The sequence below is a fragment of the Apium graveolens genome, chromosome 2 (assembly GCF_009905375.1).
Source record: "Apium graveolens cultivar Ventura chromosome 2, ASM990537v1, whole genome shotgun sequence".
Taxonomy (NCBI): Eukaryota; Viridiplantae; Streptophyta; class Magnoliopsida; order Apiales; family Apiaceae; genus Apium; species Apium graveolens.
Window position 1 is genome coordinate 16,828,522 of NC_133648.1, and position 19,417 is coordinate 16,847,938.

Here is a 19,417-nt window from a genome sequence, read left to right on the forward strand (position 1 = left end):
GAAAACTTCGCGTACAATTTCTCATGTCGCAGTGTCTCTAGAACTATTCTTAAATGCTCTGCATGCTCTTCTTCCGTCTTGGAATAGATCAGAATGTCGTCTATGAACACAATCATGAATTTATCCAAAATCTTCTTGAATACTCGATTCATTAGATCCATGAAAGCTGCTGGTGCATTGGTTAATCCAAATGCCATTACCAAAAATTCATAATGTCCATATCTGGTTCTGAATGCGGTCTTTGGAATGTCTTATGGCTTGATCTTCAGTTGGTGATATCCTGATCTTAAATCAATCTTAGAAAACCATACAGCGCCTTTCAGTTGGTTGAACAAATCATCAATCCTTGGTAACAGATATTTGTTCTTAATGGTCAGCTTATTCAATTCCCGATAATCAATACACAGTCGCATACTCCCATCTTTCTTCTTGACGAACAACACTGGTGCACCCCACGGAGATACACTGGGTCTTATAACTCCTTTCCCCAAAAGATCTTGCAGCTGAGTTGCCAATTCTTTTATCTCTACTGGTATCATTCGATACAGAGCTTTAGAAATTGGTTATGTTCCGGGTGCTAAATCAATTGCAAACTCAATCTCTCTATCGGGAGGTAACCCTGGAAAATCGTCTGGAAAGACATCTAGAAACTTATTGACAACTGGAATTGCTTCTTATGCTGGAACTTCTTTGCTGATATCTATCACATGGGCCAAATACGCCTCACAATTCTGATGCAATAACTTCTTTGCTTGAGCTATCGTTAAGAACTTCTTTTCTTGTTTACTCCCTCGAAATATCACCTTCTTCTTACTATTTAATGTTTAAAGTCTCACTTTCATATCCTTACAACCAATCTGAGCGGTATTCTCTGACAACCAATCCATTCCTAAAATAACATTAAATTCTCCCAACTTAAAAGGTATCAAGTTATCATATAAATGATGTCCTCCTATCTCAATATCACACCTCGGACACACTCGGTCAACGGGAACCTGGTTCTTATTAGCTAGTTCTATCATTAACGCTTGTTCTAACAATTCAACTTTGCAATGCAGTTTATCAACAAAATCTTGAGAAATAAATGACCTTGTAGCTCCCGAATCAATTAAAACTGTAGCATCTACGGAGTTAACTGGAAGCGTACCTGCAACCACGTCTGAACTCTGAACAGCATTCTTCATAGTCATGTTGAATGTCCTGGCCTTTGGCTGGTTCTTTGCTGGTGGTCCTTCAATCCTTTCCACATTAGCTGTTGGTTCTGTTCTCAGGCAGTCCTTGGCAATATGTCCCATTTTTCCACATTTAAAACACACTGTCCCTGAATTCTGGGCTGAAGTATGGCTTCGACACTCATTAGCATAGTGTCCCTTCTGATTGCACTTATAGCACAACACATTAGCCTTACAAATCCCAAAGTGCCTTCTACCACAAAACTTACATTCTACTATTGATGGATGATTGGACCTTTGTTGATTAGAATTATGAAAATGGTTGCCCTGTCCTCTATTTCCTGATTGTGGTCTCCTGAATCCCACATTCCTATTACCTTGAAACTCTAGCCTTTTGTTAAAACGGCCTTGAAAATTTCCTTGCTGCTGACCTCCTCCTGAGGTTTCTATTTTCCTTTTCTTTCCATCATTTTCTCTTTGAGACGTATTGCTTCTGCTTTAAATCACCATCATTTTCTGAACCACTGCAACATAAGAAGTCAATTCAAACATGGCCACTATGTTCTGAATCTAAAATTTCAATCCATGTTCGAACCTTCCTGCTTTCTTTTCATCTGTGTCAACCTGGTCTGGCACGAACCTCGCTAACTCAGTAAACTTAGCCTCATACTCAGCGATAGTAAGATCACCCTAGGTCAGTTTCAAGAACTTGATCTCCATTTGATTCTTCGTGTACCTTGGGAAATACTTCTCCAGGAACAGCTCTGTAAACCTTTCCCAAGTTACAACCTCACTTCCTTCCAATGCTCGCGTGCATTCCCCTCAATAGTTTGCCTCTCCTTTCAGAAAGTAGCTTACAAACTTGGTCTCATGTTCAGCTCCTGCTCCAACTAGGTCAAAAGCCTTCTCAATCTCTTTAAGCCATGCATTGGCTTCCACGGGATCAACACTTCCCTTGAACTCAGGTGGCTTCACAGCTTGAAACTGCTTAAAAGTCACTGCAGGTGGTGCTGCTGCTTGTTGTTGCTATTGTTGTTGCTACTGTTATTGCTGCTGCGTAAGATGCAATATCTGTTGCTGCATCATTCCCAACATCTGGACAATCACTGGATCTGTACGGTTCTCAGTATGATCCTCTCCTGAATTACTCCTTCTATTTGATGCTATTAATCTTTTAAGAAACAAGCAACATATATAATAATTTGTCAAGCATTGTGTCAAATATGTAGCAATCCTTTAGCATATCAAAATTCCCAAACATTATCTCTTTTCAAAATATCATAAACTTGCTACCATATTAACACATGCGACATGATTATCACATAATCTTGCTTATTATCTCGAGAATAATAACACAAAGAAAAGTTAACGAAAATTATCCAAATCTTCCAACTCTTGCTCAAACTCTCAAATAAACTAACAAACGGTGGATAGGGTTGCAACACAACCTTCCAACCTCTTTCATCACTTCTTACTATTCTCAGAAACCAACAAAATAGCAAAGCAATGGCACAAAGGCCAAGAGCTAAACATAAAACAGGGAACCTAAACAACTTAACTATAAACCAACCCAATAACCTAAACTTAACTCTATAAGAGTTAAACTGCATGCGCCTATCTTATGTGATCTTCCTATGACTCACTTATGACAATCCCAAACCTGTTTCAGTGACCATAACCTGTGGCTCTGATACCAACCTGTGACGCCCTCCAAACCCGGGGTCTAGATTTGGGGGTCACTAACCGATAAACAAAACTAAAATTGGAACATCGGAATAATATAATAGATATGACCTCTTGCATGCAACTAGATCGATCACGGGTTATAGTATGGAACAAATACTAATACAAACCAAGTGTTTATTACAAACCATAATTCTAATTAGTTTTACAAACTTTTCAAATTTTATTACAAACCTTTAGACTATTCAACATCCCAAACAGTCTACCTGGAAAACACACCACACTATTCACAAACACTCGACTTCTGATCATACCTGGAACTCGGGCCCGCTCTGACCTAGCTGAAAGAATCAGAATAATAAACAAGTATGAGCGAAAAAATGCTCAGCAAGTAGTATATAGCTTATGATTTAAAATAACAACAACAATATATCTGATGAATAAAACCAAACAATAGTACCTGAACAGTATTAAAAACTGATATAAGTTTTGATAATAAACAACTTTTTTTATATATCTTTTTATTTTGGATTATAATCCTCGAACGACGGTGTGTTGCCACCGGTGATCAGCCGCGGAGCAACACCGATATGCTGAAGCATATCCAACAAAGGGGTACCCAAGGCACATATCGGCCTAGCAAGGTATTATATCTTGTATAATACATAGCTCACACTAGACCGCCTCCACGGCCTCTTACGCAACCATCCAATCCATAAAAACAATTTATAATCAAAGGAGTCAAATCAAACGACATCCTTAACAACATAACTCTCCGTTTCTCATGATCCAGAGTTATCTCAACAACCGATGGCGAAATAACTAGAACAATTAGTTATTCGCTAATCTCAACTCAAAGTGTCACTGTCTAGAGTAATTTGTAGCAAAATGTAAAACGTTTAACTATTCTGAACTTAGAATAGTATAGAAACTGATATCATTGAGTTCAGAGTCAATATCACTTGAATGATAAAGTGAAGATATAGATATTTGCAAAACAGGATTCATAATAAACATCACTGGAACAATAAGTGAAGGTAGGATTACTTGCCTGGTATGCTTGATAACCTTTCACTAAAACCCTGGATTATAGTTGTTGGCTACTGACTCCGCCTAATACTTGACTGCACTCCTTGTTATTCGATTCTATAAACAAAAAGACTATCTTAATTAACAGAACTAAACTCAATTAACATAACTATACGTCTTGACGTCTACCCAATCATTTATAATAATCATGGCATTCTAAAACTGTAAACAGATAGCATGCATATCACATAGCACGTAATCATATTATTCATATAATATGTAATCATATTTTTCAGGTAATACATACATAAGATAGTCCACAGATAGGTCTCAGAACATTCAGAACAGAAATCATATAAATAACAGTGTTTATCGATTAAATACCAACTCAGACTGATACACAATTCAAATGACATTGCATTACAAAAGAAATTAAGCTTCAAAAGTATTTTTATTAGAAGTGTAATATTTTTCCGAGTCTATACCCGTTCGTTTCGTATTAAACGGACGAACGATTCATTTATTATGAATAAAATAAGATTTAAATGGGAATAAACCAATTAATAATAATATTAGTTGTTTATAAATATCAAAATATAATTTTTAAAAGTTTAAAAAAACAATTTTTAGGATTTATTTGAATTAATTATAAATAATTGTATTTTATTTAACTATTTATAAATAAAATAATTGATTAAATGAATTTAATCAACTACTTAAATCTATAAATAAATAATTAAAATAAATTATAAATAATTAAAACAAATATGGATTTATAAAAATAATATAAGAAATAATTTTTTGGAATTTAAATTAGTTAAGAAAATAATTTTTTTGAATTATAGTTAATAAGTAAATGATTTTGTGAAAGTAAAATAAATGATTTTTAAAATTAAAAGGAATTGTTTTGTTAGAATAAGATTGAATTTTGATTTATTTATAAAGGAAAATGCCATAAACAGATTTTCAGGATTTTGAATTTGGGGAAACAAGATCAAGGGACTAGGGTTAGGGTTTCGTCCGGGTCGGGTCATGTATCGAAGCCGGGTTGGGGAAGAACACCAAGAACACTGCCGGAGTTTCACCGGATTCGGGCCCGGGTTGGGGAAGAACACCAAGAACACTGCCGGTTTTTCCCTAGATTCCGGCGAGGCCCGAATCCGGTGAAACTCCGGCAGCCGGGTTCCCCCACAAAACCAGCATCAACCAAGCCGAAAACATAGCCGTTTGAGTTCAGTTTTATCAACAATTTCAATCCCGTTCCTCCAGAATTCCAGAATCACGTAATAACATCACAAACAATCAACCAAATACAACAATCCAATCAAACATATCGAAGAACACCGGCGACTACACCGACGAACCTTCAATTCGGCGTATCAACACTAAAATTGATGAATAATATGCTAAAACGAAGCCTAGATTACGTAAAATCGATTCGTTGCATCAAAATCAACAGCCATAACCTCTTTAATCCGCAGAATTAAAAATTAAAACCATAAAAATCCAAAACTCGACCTCTTACGAATTGAACTCGAAAATTCACGAAAGTCATATAAACATACTCGGTTTAACCTGATAAACACGGTTATATCATTCAATTTAATCATTAAACATCAGAAATTAAAAACCCAACGTAATCGATTATAAACGAAATCGAAAAGTTCGATTCATTTACCCTATGTAAACTCTGATGATGGATTGAGAAACTAATCGATATAAGCTTCGATTTGGTCTAAATATTGCCACCAACGATTTCAGAATCAGCGTTGAATCGATCCAAATTGATTATGAACAAACCCTAACCCCCAAATCAATTTCTATTTTTCTGATTTTTATATTATTTTTCTGTTAATTTTGAAAATAACATAAATAAAACCTGGTATTTATACTAACATAAAATAAATACCCTCAAAATCAAATAAGGGTATTTTTATCCCCTAATTAAACTAATTAAGCCCCAAAATAATAATTATGGGGATTAATTTAAAAGTAATAAAATATAAAATTTATATCAAAATTTCCCAAAAATTGTGAATAATTCAAAAATATAAAAACACTGGGTATTTGAAATATATATAGTTCTATAAAATAAAAACACGAATTTTGTGGGCTTTGACGTCCCGGTGGGGTCCCGGTCCGTTGGTTTATGAAAAACAGAAATGTTTCCTAAATTAACAAAAAATCCCGAAAACCCATAAAATACATGCAAACGCACATAAAACGAGATAAAACGAGTACCTCAATAAAGACGCTAATAAACACTCGTTCCGATTACAGAACGATTCATATAATTGCAGTTTAAACACATATTAATCAATCTAAAAATTTTCTGGTTCGCAAGGAAACACAAATAGCATTTAAAACACATAATATCATGGAAATAAACATTTTAACTTATATAAACACATAATATTTATTCATTTAACATATAATATTCACATAATTTTCCCGGTTATTACACGAACAGTCATGGGGTGGAGAGTTTGCATGAATTACAGGAAGCTGAACAAGGCCACGAGAAAGGATCACTTCCCTCTTCCTTTTATTGATCAAATGCTTGACAGATTGGTTGGGCATGAGTATTATTGTCTTCTGGATGGCTATTCGGGTTATAATCAGATTTGTATTGCTCCAGAAGATCAGGAAAAAACTACCTTCACTTGTCCGTTTGGTACTTTTTCCTTCAGAAGAGTTTCTTTTGGGTTATGTGGTGCACCTGCCATATTTCAGAGATGCATGATGGCTATCTTCTCTGACATGATTGGTCAGAATGTGGAGGTGTTTATGGACGATTTCTCTGTGTTCGGTGATTCTTTTTACGAATGCTTGCAAAATCTTGGCACCTTAAAAGGTGTGTGGAGACCAGTCTGGTTCTCAACTGGGAGAAATGTCACTTTATGGTGCAACAGGGCATTATTCTTGGGCACAAGGTCTCTTGTAAAGGTCTTGAGGTGGACAAAGCCAAGGTGGGGGTCATTGAAAACCTTCATCCACCAATTTCTGTTAAGGGAGTCCGCAGCTTTCTTGGTCATGCGGGTTTCTATAGGCGTTTCATCAAGAACTTCTCAAAAATCTCTAAACCCTTGTGCAATCTTCTAGAGAAAGATATCCCTTTCAAGTTTGATGATGAGTGCCTAGCTGCTTTTGAGTTCTTGAAGAAGAGTTTGATAACGGCATCTATCATAACTACACCTAATTGGGATGAACCTTTTGAGATGATGTGCGATGCAAGTGACTATGCAGTTGGAGCAGTTCTTGGGCAGAGAAAGAATAATATATTTCATGTGGTCTACTATGCTAGTAAGACCCTCAATGGTGCTCAACTGAATTATACTACTATTGAGAATGAACTTTTAGCCATTGTCTACGGTTTCGAAAAGTTTTGATTTTATTTGCTTGGGACGAAGGTGACAGTTTTCACTGATCACGCTGCTATTCACTATCTCGTCTCGAAGAAGGACTCAAAGCCTAGATTGATTCGATGGGTCCTTTGAGATTTTTGAGAATGATCCAGGCCAAGCATTCAAGGTGAATGGACGAAGGTTGAAGCATTACTATGGGGATACGGCAAATCGTGAGGTGGTTAGTACCGTTCTACGCCAAGCTAATGACGTAAACCAAGTGTTTCTTGGGAGGCAACCCAAGTTTGTTGTACATTAGTAGATAGAGGAAGAAGAAAACAAGGAGAAAAACACAAAAAAATCAGAAAAAGAAAAAAATTCAAGTTCAACTACAGAAGCATGGCGCGCCCGCGCTGAGATGCGGGGCGGCCGCGCTGAAAAGTCAGTAACTGCGCGCGCCCGCGCTGACATGTGGGGGGACCGTGCTGGAATTCCAGAAGCACGGCGCGCCCGCGCTGCCAGGCGGGGCGACCGCGCTGAGTCTCTGTAGTCGAAAAAAAGGTCAGTAAAATAAACAGAAAATTGGGGACTTCATTACAGTATCAATTCAAACCCGAATTTTACTCTCCCACATCCCATATTTCCCTTTCCAAATTGATTTCCATCACCCCATTATTCCCATAATCAATTATTACTTCTTTTCTATAACTAATTCTCTCCAAATTCCTATATATACAAACACTTATACACAAACTTATCCATCATTTCTCAAATTCTCAAACACAAATCTCTCTTATACACACATCTTTTATTCTCTCTTATTCAATCTCAATGGCACCCAAAAGACAACGAACCCAAGTTAGCAGCAGCACCACTGATTCTTCGAGTGTGGGTGGTGTGAGGCCCAGGTTTTCAACTCCGGAGGCTGAGGCAGAGTATACAAGGCTTCTTTCGAAGCCTATAGCCAAGGATCGAGGTTTTCTTCCATCGGAGAGGGATGGTAAGTTGTTGGAGATGATTGTGGAGATGGGGTGGATAGCTTTTTGTGAAGCATCTGTTGCGGTACCTATGAATGTGGTTCGCGAGTTCTACGCGAATGCAAAGGCGGAGAAGAACAGTTTCACTGTGGTTAGGGGGTTAACTGTGGACTATAGTGTTGAGGTGATTCGGAGGGTGATTGAGCACCAGAGTAGGAGAATTGGAATGAGAAGACGAGGGATGATTTTAACTTGGATTTGATCGTTGCTACCCTGTGTGTGCCTGAGATTCACTGGAAGTTTAAGAAGAGCACGAACGAGTATGCCACTTTCCCTGCCTCGTGGATGAACAGGTTTGCACGTGCATAGAATTCTTTTATTTGTGCCAACATCATGCCATCTTCTTGTTGGATTTTAAACGCAGCGGGGGCGTGGCAAAACAGTTTTACACATACAAAATCCAAATAATAACATATAAATCGTGAATAAAAATTCGAGGGATGGAATCTAACCTTTAAAAATAATTCGGAGACAACGATCAGAGATCCTTAGCAGTTGCTCCTCAAGTGTGAAGCACTCCACCGGTATCCACCAAGAAAACGATGTTAAGGAGGAGGAAGGAGGAAGGAGGTGGAGAGAATTGGGTTTTCCAAACTTTTTGGGTTTTCGGGTTTGATGTGGGTTAGAATAAAATTAGGGTCTATAATAGTGTATTTATAGGCAAAATTTTCAGCTGAAATTTTTCCATAAATATTATTATTATTATCCCATTTATTATTCTCATTAATAATTAAAACACCTTTTAATCATTAATCCTTTTTCTAAACACTTTAGAAATAATTCTCTCTCTTGATTTAATTTCCAAAAATTAAATCCTTTAATTAATAATATTAAGAACTTTTCTTAATTAATTTATAATCAATTAAATCTTATTTAATCAATTATTAAATTTGCCAATTAATTATTTATTTCATAAATAAATAATTGTTAGCCATTATTAATTAATTCCTCCACCATTAAATCATTCTCTTTTTATGGTGTGACCTTGTAGGTTCAATATTAAGCCGGTAGTAGAAATAAATAATAATAAAACTATTTTATCATTATTTATATAAATTCTCTAATTTATTAAATATGATTAATTAATTAATCAAATTTATTCTACATCGTGAGTGATGCTTCTCAACATATCGCGACTATCCGGATAATATGAATTCACTGCTTAGAATACCAAGAACCTGTCAGTGAATAGTTACCGTACAATAAACTCCTTCTACCCTACAATGTTCCGATTAAATACAAGGCATGGATCTCGTGTCAAGCCTATCTAATTCAATCACTTGCTTACCATTTACTATGCGTAGTTCTATGCAAATTAGAAACTCCTTTCTAATTTCATTCACTCTGGCCAGAGATTCCTGAACTAGCATAAGTGGATCAGCCTTGAACATTCGCTTCCTTCACTGGAAGGGGTAGATCCTTTATTGATCATACACTATCTTCATGTACAAATTCCTATACCCAGAAGAGCCCTAATAATTGTCCCTGGAGACTAAGAACTAAACCAAAGCACAGTTCAGTGTACACAAGATGACTATGATGACCTCAAGTCTAAGGATACTTGTACAACTATCACTATGTGAACAACTGCTGACACGTGAGTGAACTCCATCAGTTGTTCAGCTATGCGAGTCATGTTCAGTGAACTTATTCCATAATAAGCACATACATACTAGCTATAGTGTCACCACACAAATGTCTATGAGAACAGACATCCTTCATAATGAAGCAAGCATAGTATGTACCGATCTTTGCGGATTATTAATTACCAGTTAGTAATCCTACGACCAGGAACTATTTAAGTTTAGAGTTATCATCTTTTTAGGTCTCACTATTATGATCTCATCATAATCCATAAAAAGCTTTACTCTAAACTATGGTATATCTTATTTAAACACTTAAATAGATAAAGCCCGTAATAAAAACAAAACAAGTCTTTTATTAATATCAATGAAATCAAAACAGATTACATAAAAGTTATTCCTAAATCCTTATACATGATTGGACTTAGGACATATTCCTTTCAATCTCCCACTTGTACTAAAGCCAATCACTCTGGTATCTAATACCCATCTTGTCTTCATGACGATCAAAGTGACTTTCATAAAGTAGCTTTGTGAGTGGGTCTGCTATGTTGTTATGTATGTCAACTCTAATTCAATACAATACAAGAAATGTTACCGCGCTCCCACTAACCCTTTTGTAGACGCATGGTTCATCTACGTTTTTGATAAAATCAAACTCTTTGAATGTCTCATCAAAACGAATGTTCCATCTACGAGAAGCTTGCTTTAAACCACATATGGTTCGCAGTAGCTTACACACTAGGTTTTTATTTCCCTTGGAAAGAAAACCATCTGGCTATTTGCCAGATCACATAGTCGTAGTAAGCAGCATTCGCAAGCAAAATCCGAACTGATTTTAACAGGGCTACAGGTAAAAGGTTTCATCAAAGTCAATCTATTGCCTTTGTTTGAATCCTTTTCCCAAAAGCCTGGCCTTATAGGTCACCACCTGGCCATCTGCTATAATCTATCTTTTGTATACCGTATACATAGATTCCATTCCGGATTTCATGGCACTATGCCATTTCTCTGAGTCAACACTACTCATAGCCTCATTATAGGTCACAGGGTCGTCATCATTAATGATCGACAACTCATTGTCATTCTCAATGACAAGGCCATATTACCTCTCAGGTTGGCGAGACACTCTCCCTGACCTATGAATGGGCTGTTCCACAAAAGGTTGTTAAGTCAGAACAGGTGTTTCCACTCGATCTGTAGTAGTTTGTGCTTCTTGAACTTCATCAAGTTCAATTTTGCTCCCACTGTTTCCTTCAAGGATAAACTCCTTTTCCAAGAAGGTAGCATGTCTGGATACAAACACCCGATGATCGGTGTAAAAGTAATACCCTAAAGTCTCTTTAGGATATCCCACAAAACTACATTTTACGGATCGATATTCCAGCTTATCTGGGTCAACTTACTTGACATAAGCTGGACATCCCCAAATCTTAACGTGTTTAAGACTCGGTTTCCTTTCTTTCCATATCTCATACGGGGTTTGAGGAACAGATTTGGAAAGCACCTTATTCAGTAAATAGATTTGGAGAAGAGATTCTGTACTTTTTCAGGGATGGTAAAGTAAAGAGATTTACATTGCAGCAACTCTTAATGAAGACTGTAACAGAATTGAAATACATTTACTATCTTCTTAGAGTTGAGAATAGTGTCACCAGAAATTGGTCTTCTATGATACTTGAAGTCATCAGAAGAAGAGTCATGACAAAAGATGATAAATACAATGGTGATTATGTTCCTGAGTACAGAACTTATACTAGTCAAGAAATGAAGATAAAAAAGGGAGCTGCAATGCTACAAGTTTTTCTCAACAATCCTCAGTTATCCTTCAGTCCTGATCATGAAGATGTCAGTTTAAGCTACATGTTGATTGGTGATCTTGAGATAAGTAAAAGCTCAATTTCTAAGTTGAGATCAGTCATCTATCAGCTTGGAGAAGACACTGAAGAGAAGAGAGAGTTGAAGATTAGAGGAAGAAAGATTGAAAAACTTTCTGGAAACAACTGTCAGTTATCTGAAGATACTGTAGTAAGCTTTAATCCTTGTATATTTTGTAGATTGGTTTTGGCATCATTGAGAATGTAATTTGTGCTTCATTACATTAAGCATAAATTGGGGGAGATTGTTACATATTGAATTCTCAATGATCAGAAGAAGCTCAGGATCTAGCTGTTCAGGTGTCATCAATATTTGATGTATCGTCAGGATTTGAAGCGAAAGTGAAAATAGGGGTTTAGAACTTGCCATGCTAGCATAGGTTCATGTATTTGATAAGCATGATTCGTAGGTAATTTTAACCATCTTACTTGCCCTATGTAATCATGATAGATAACTTGCCCATTAAACCGTTATGTTGTCAAATTCTATAGACATATAGGGTCTCAATATAATTGGTGTATATTCAGCTTCTATCTATTTTGTGGATGTCTGGTAATATGGTATTCGTACAATGAAAGTTGATGTTTATCAGTTTCGTGTTATCTGATTAGTGTTATCACCATTGCATGCTAAGGTTAAAGAACAAAGAGGCTATTGAATGAAGTAGTAATGGAGTTAGAATCCCATTTTTGTGTCATATAGTAATCAATCCTTTTTAATCTCTTAGTTAATGTTCTTTAGTATAATCTCTTAGTTAATTCGTAGTTATAAACAATCTCAATTTTTTATTCGTCTTAGCATTGAATAATAACCATACTGTTGTTGCATAAGTACATTGATTAAAATTTACCTAAACCAGTCTCTGTGGGAACGAACTAGAAATAATTTTATATTACTTGCGATCGCGTATACTTGCGTGAATATTAGCGCGTGTTTTCGTCCTAACAATAGGTCAAAAAGTTCATGTAGAGAACTGGAGATCTTGGCAAGTCATAATACTTATAGAGAAGTAGATATATCGATAAGTCATTTTACTTATTGATATGTGACTTCTCTACACAATAAAAGAGATCTCGACAACAACTTTAGAATTCAAAATACGGACAACTTGAAGATCCAAGATTATCATTCAACAAAAAAATCTATCACTGAATTGGAAAGTCTACATATGCAGTTTGAAGAATGCAAGATCAAGAGCCAAGATGAATTGGACAAAGGAGGGTCACAGACCTAGTAGATTCCGCACATATATGATGCACTAGAAATAGAAATAAACGAAGGAGCTTTACAAAATGTGTTATTCTGTTTTAGTGCAAGTTCTGTAAACCGTGCATATTGATCTGTAAAATATATCACAGGTCCTTTGTTTAGAAAAAAGAAACAGATATAGGAAATCTTGTAATTCTCTTAAGAAAAGTAGCTGAGTTCTTATTTTTATTTTTAAGAACACAGATTTGTAGCAAGACAAATATGATTTAATATAAATCAAGTGGGGTTTTGATAAATTGTTCGTGTGTTTATATTTGATATTTTATCACTACAAATTCTCCTAACTGTTTAGTTCCATAATCCACAACACTAAAAAAATCAGGAAAACAGGAAATACATTCACATCCCCCATGTGTTGCACTTCTTACCTAACATATCATTGTATTTTTCAAATATCTTTTACTAAAAAATCATGAAGATATTAATATATTTACCATGAAATTATATTATTTTAAAAATTAAAATGAGAAACTTTAAAATTATAGTTTAATTTAAATTTTTTAAAAATAAATAATATTAAAAAAGATTTTTTATCACACAAGTTTTAAGCTAATATTAACAAATGTGTATTTGGAATTAAGGGTGGTTTTTTTTCACGAATTGGAGTGGCCCTTTCACGAGATAATGTGTCTGTTTAGCACGGGCTTGTAAGTGAGCTTATGATTTATAAACTCGTAACAACTTATCAATGAATGTTTGTCGACCAAAATTATAAGTGACTTATAAGCCCGAAACATCTTATCAGAAATGTTTGTCGACCTAACTTATAAGTCGAATTTATAAGCTAAGAAGTTGAATATTAGTAAGGACATACTTTTTCTCAAATTATTTTGATTTTTCTTTTTTATTAATTTTAGTTTTAAAAAATAAGTATTAAAATGTTAATATAATTTAAAATTCACGGATTACGAGAATTATATTTAAAAATCATTTATTTTAGTTCATTTAAGTAAAAAGAATCTCACTTATAAGTAAAATTTTCTAAATACTTATATAACTTATAAGTATTCGTCTACTTACCACTTGTAAGTCACTAATTTAATTTAATTCATAAGTTACTTATTTTAAGATTTCCCAGATGGGCACAATGAGATTATTGGTTACGTTCTTGTCGGGCAGAAATCGAAATCTAATAAATTTATAGAATTAATTGGCTTCAATTTTAATTAGTTTAATGTTATATTAGTTAGGAAGAATAATTAAGTAATTTCAGCAAGTACCGGCCGACTACCAAAAATTCAATAATTTGTTTATTATAATATATTATTAGATTAAAACCTGTGCGATGCACGAATCTTTTTTTTAATATTATGTAACTTTTTTTAAAAAATAATTTGTATTAAAAACTTAAATTTGCTCATTTAAATTTTTTAAAAGATATAATTTCATAATAAATATATTAATATCCTTATATATTCATGATTTTTTAATAAAAGATATTTGAAAAAGATAATGATACTTAATAACAGTATAGTAGTATTAATATAATCAAATTACATTTTGATAAATTAACTTTTGATAGTATATACATAGGCCTTTTTTCAATAAAGAACTCTCTTATATAAAAAATCGTAGAGAACCCTTAATTTTATTATATAATTTTTTGAAATTATTTACTAATGTAGAATAATAATTATAATTAAATATAATAAAATGTTTAACAATTGATTTTTTTAAAACGATTTTAAATTTGATTCTATTATGAAATTCTTTTGGATAAGCGTGATTTTACCACAGAACCACTTTAAACCATTTCATCAAATTTCAAGGATTTTTTAAATAAAAAAATTATGCAACTTCTATTTTAATTGATAATTTAAATTTGTAACTATATATGATGAAAAATTAAATAAATTATGTATTTATATTTTTTTTAATAATGAATCTCTATGGACCTATATCTAAAAGACCTCCCCATAGATTTCTACCCATATATATATATATATATTGATATCTATAATATTTATATAATGATTAAATTGTTTATTATAGGAAAAAAAATTATAGAATTTTTTAAATAAAAATTAAATTAGTTGAATAAATTGACTTCAGTATCAATTATAATAATATCAATATCAATATTAGAATAATATAGACATCAATATGAATTATAATTTAAACTTGTAAAATATTTGACTTTAATATCAAATATAATAAAACTAGATTCAATATAAATTAAAATTTAAATTAATAGAAGAAATTAACTTCGATATATATTAGAATTAGAATTAGAATTCAATTTCAATTAGAATTAAAATTTCGATGTAGTGCATATACGAACAATACTGTGAGCTCTTGAATCGGGTATGCAATTGGGGAAACTGTCTCAACAGCAACAGCAACAGCAATGGGTAGCCTCTTCTCTAAGAACAAATCACTTGCTATTCTTCCTGAAGACATAATCAAAGGTGAGATTCTTATCAGATTACCAGTAAAATCACTTGTGAGATTCAGATGTGTCTGTAAATCTTGGCGATATCTGCTTTCATGCGACCCTTGTTTTGCCAAATCTCATCTCGCTCACTCTTGTTTGGATTGTAATAACGCCACCCTCATTGTCAAGTATCGTTCTAATCGTGCATATGAGTACAAATTAAACCTTTTAAATTCACAATACTTGAAAGTAAGCGGTTCAGTTAATGGGTTAGTGTGCGTGTACCATAATTTGCCAAATTCGATACCCTTTATCGGAATATGGAACCCTGCTACAAGCCAGTACAAGGATTTTTTTACGCAATTCAAGGCATCTCATATTCCACTTGATTCTGGTGTATCTGTGGGGTTTGGTTTTGATTCTTTTACTGATGATTATAAAGTTATTTTTATTACCATGTCTTATGATTCCCCGTCACCATTAGTAGCCGATGTCTACTCGTGTAATGCTGAATCTTGGGGTAACAATAGCATTGAGTCTAGTTTTCTACTACACGGTATTCTTTTTCCATGGCCTACAATTGTCCATGGACGTCCTTATTGGTATAATTATGGCGTCGAATCACCTGAACATTATTTTGTTATTTACTTTGATCTCCATCATGAGGTTTTTAAGTTGTTGCCTGGCATTAAATATGTCATGGCAACCACACAAAATAGGGTTATGGTGAATTTGAGGGATTCTCTTGCTATGTTGTTTGATTATACTCCCGACTATACTCCCAGATCAGTTGATGTTTATATTTTCAATGAAAGATCAGGTAGTTGGAGTAAGAATTACTCCGTCACATCCATCAAAGTACCAAAGAATATGCCATTACTTAATTGCTTTAGTAACGGTGATTTACTATTTAGGAGAAACTTGTGTCTCAATTTAGTTACTATCAGCCAGGAATCCCATGGAATTAACATGTTTGGCAATGAAGTTTATGACTATTATGGCCCTGTTTCCAAGGTCTTTTGCCCATGTAGCTATAGTTACATAGAGAGTCTAGTTTCTGTCAAGGGAATGCACCCAATGCTTATCAGTGAAGCCGAGTCTGATATTTTTGTTATAGATTGGAGTTTTTGAATGTTGTTATTCTTCTCTGTTGTATTGTATTTTATAAAATAATAGAACAAATTAATCTTTGACCATAGCTTGATACTGCTCGATGTTTCTAATATATCTTCTAATCCTTTTCGTAGCTTAGAAAACTAGATGTACAATTGATATAATCCGAGGAACATGCATTACACGAGTAGACATCACCCGATAGGATGTAATTGGTGATCAGAAAGATGGTAATATAGATGATTTCATAATCATTCGTGGGGGATCAGAACCCAGTCTGAAATTGAAACGCTAGATGTTTATGAAAGAGGAGAATATCATATGTACCGCAGGTTCAAATTTCCAAGACACTCAACAAACATTTGTATGTCTGCCACCACAACCAGCCTGTCCATAGCCATGTGACCCGTTTGCGGAACTTGTAACAAGCACATCTTTATGTGCTATAACCTTGTAGCATACTAGCATGTGTCACTCTCCTCTCCCTTGTAGCAAGCCGTTTTATAATGTTGTAATGGGTGGATTGTAATTTTTTTCCAGTGATTATCGTTGCTTGTTGAGTGATGGTTTGTTTCTACATTGTGTGTGGTTTATGGAGTCCTCTTATTGAGATGTTGCATCACTAATGCGTGTTAGCCACTCACACTTGTCACATATGTATCTGCGTTGAATTGTAAATCTGACTAATACTTGTCATTTCACCTCCGGCTCATATTTGCATTTATTGAGCAAAATTTGTTGTATGATCTTAACCTTTATTTCGGATCATTAGACGTAAAGGTTTGTATTATTGTGTTTGAAAACTCTCAAGTATTACTTGGAGATATATATATATATATATATATATATATATATATATATATATATATATATATATATAAATGTACAAGCACATGTAGAAATCAGGTACGTATTGAAATAAAAAGTTATTTTGTCCTAGTAAATAAATTTATGTTATTAACTTACTCAGAGCCCGTTTGGCTTAACTTAAAAATAGTTACTGATCACTTAAAATGTAAATTATTTACTTTAAGTGAAAAGTGGATTTTCTAAATTTAACTAGAATGTATGTGTTTAGGAAAAAAAATACTTGAAATTAGTGTTTGGCAAATTTTGTGTCTTAATTAAAATTTCACTTAAATTATATTTGGATTTAAAAAGATAAAATTTACATTATTTATATATAAAAAATGTAATCATACATGAAAAGTAATTTCAGTACAAAGTTTGAACGGTACAGTTTGCGAAAAGCTTGCGGTAACGGAAGAAGGTGGACTGCAAAATGGGTCATTACCCACTTGTTTTGTTCTTTGGGTTTGGAGCAGAGAGTAAAAAAAGTATGGGAAAAAAAGAACTCAAAATAACCCACTTGTTTTGTTCTTTGGGTTTAGAGAGCAGAGAGTAAAAAAACTATGGGAAAAAAAGAACTCAAAATGTACCTCAAATTTTTAGCATAGTAGTCGCTTGATCAAAAATAGAAAGGGAGCCGTATACACGAATTTGTTATAAAATACTGGTTATAGTAACAATAAAAGAGCGCAATAAAAGAACTACTAAAAAAACTATTATATTTTTATCGGAGAGAGCTGAGGAGGAGAAAGAGTAGAAAAGATGCTCGGGCTGTCATTTGTTTCTTACTGAATGTGGCTATTTATAGTCAAAGGAGAGAACAAGTACATTAAATGAATTGTAAGTTTTCTACTCCTACATGTAACTTTACTATTTAACCTTTGAATATAACAATCAATTCGTAACACTCCCCTTTGATTGTTATTATATAGTGGATCATACACTACCTCGTTAAAACCTTGCCAAAAAAAACTCAGTGGGATAAAAATTTGACAAAGGAAAAAGAGTACAATCTCCCCTTGGAAAAACTAATCATTCTCTGAAGTTTTGTTGTAACAAATCCTTAAGTCGCCGCATTCCAATGTTATGTCGTAACTTCCCAAATGTTGAATTCGGTAATGATTTTGTGAATAAATCAGCAAGGTTGTCACATGACCGAATTTGTTGTACATCAATTTCACCATTCTTTTGAAGCTCATGAGTGTAGAAGAATTTTGGTGAAATGTGTTTCGTCCTGTCCCCTTTGATATATCCTTCCTTGAGTTGATCAATGCATGCAGTGTTGTCCTCAAACATGACAGTAGGACTTCTTGTGATGTCTGGCAATCCACATGATTCTTGAATATTCTTGATGATAGACCGCAACCAAATATATTCTCTACTGGCTTCATGAATTGCAATGAGTTCTGAGTGATTTGTTGAGGTTGCCACTGTAGTTTACTTCGTGGATTTCCAGGAAATGGCTGCACCGCAATATGTAAATACATATCCAGTTTGTGATTTGCCAAAATGAGGATCTGACAAGTTTCTAACGTTTGTATATCCGATCAACTGAGATGTTGAGTTTTTCGGGAAGAATAATTCAAAGTCTGTTGTTCCCCGAAGATAACGAAATATATGTTTAATTCCATTCCAATGTATGTCCATCGGAGCAGAGCTAAATCTAGCCAATAAATTCACAACAAATGCAATATCTGGCCTTGTATTATTTGCAAGATACATAAGTGCACCAATTGCACCTAGATATGGGATTTCAGGACCAAGAACCTCTTCATCATCTTCTCGTGGTCGAAATGGATCATTATCAGGCTCTAAAAATCTAACCACCATTGGAGTAGTCAATGGATGAGATTTATCCATGTAAAATATGTTCAAAACCTTTTCTATATATGTAGATTGGTGGAGGAAAATTCCCGATGACAAGTGCTCGACTTGTATACCAAGACAATATTTTGTCCTTCCAAGATCTTTCATTTCAAACTCTATCTTTAGGTATATGACAGCTTCATCAACCTTTGTAGCTGTTCCTACAAGGTTTAAATCATTCACATATACAGCAATAATCACAAAACCAGATTGTGATTTT

At 34.1% G+C, this 19,417-nt stretch overlaps 2 protein-coding genes across 2 annotated transcripts; one reads left to right on the plus strand and one right to left on the minus strand.

The window, feature by feature from the left end:
* The first annotated feature begins 15,254 nt into the window (after positions 1 to 15,254).
* LOC141707041 (F-box/kelch-repeat protein At3g23880-like) lies at positions 15,255 to 17,183 on the plus strand. Its single transcript, XM_074510007.1, has one exon. The coding sequence runs from the start codon at positions 15,343 to 15,345 to the stop codon at positions 16,498 to 16,500; it is 1,158 nt and encodes a 385-aa protein (XP_074366108.1). The 5' UTR covers positions 15,255 to 15,342; the 3' UTR covers positions 16,501 to 17,183.
* Positions 17,184 to 18,768: 1,585 nt separating this feature from the next.
* On the minus strand, positions 18,769 to 19,191 carry LOC141685891 (secreted RxLR effector protein 161-like). The gene has a single exon (XM_074490969.1). The coding sequence runs from the start codon at positions 19,189 to 19,191 to the stop codon at positions 18,769 to 18,771; it is 423 nt and encodes a 140-aa protein (XP_074347070.1).
* Between the last annotated feature and the right edge of the window lie 226 nt (positions 19,192 to 19,417).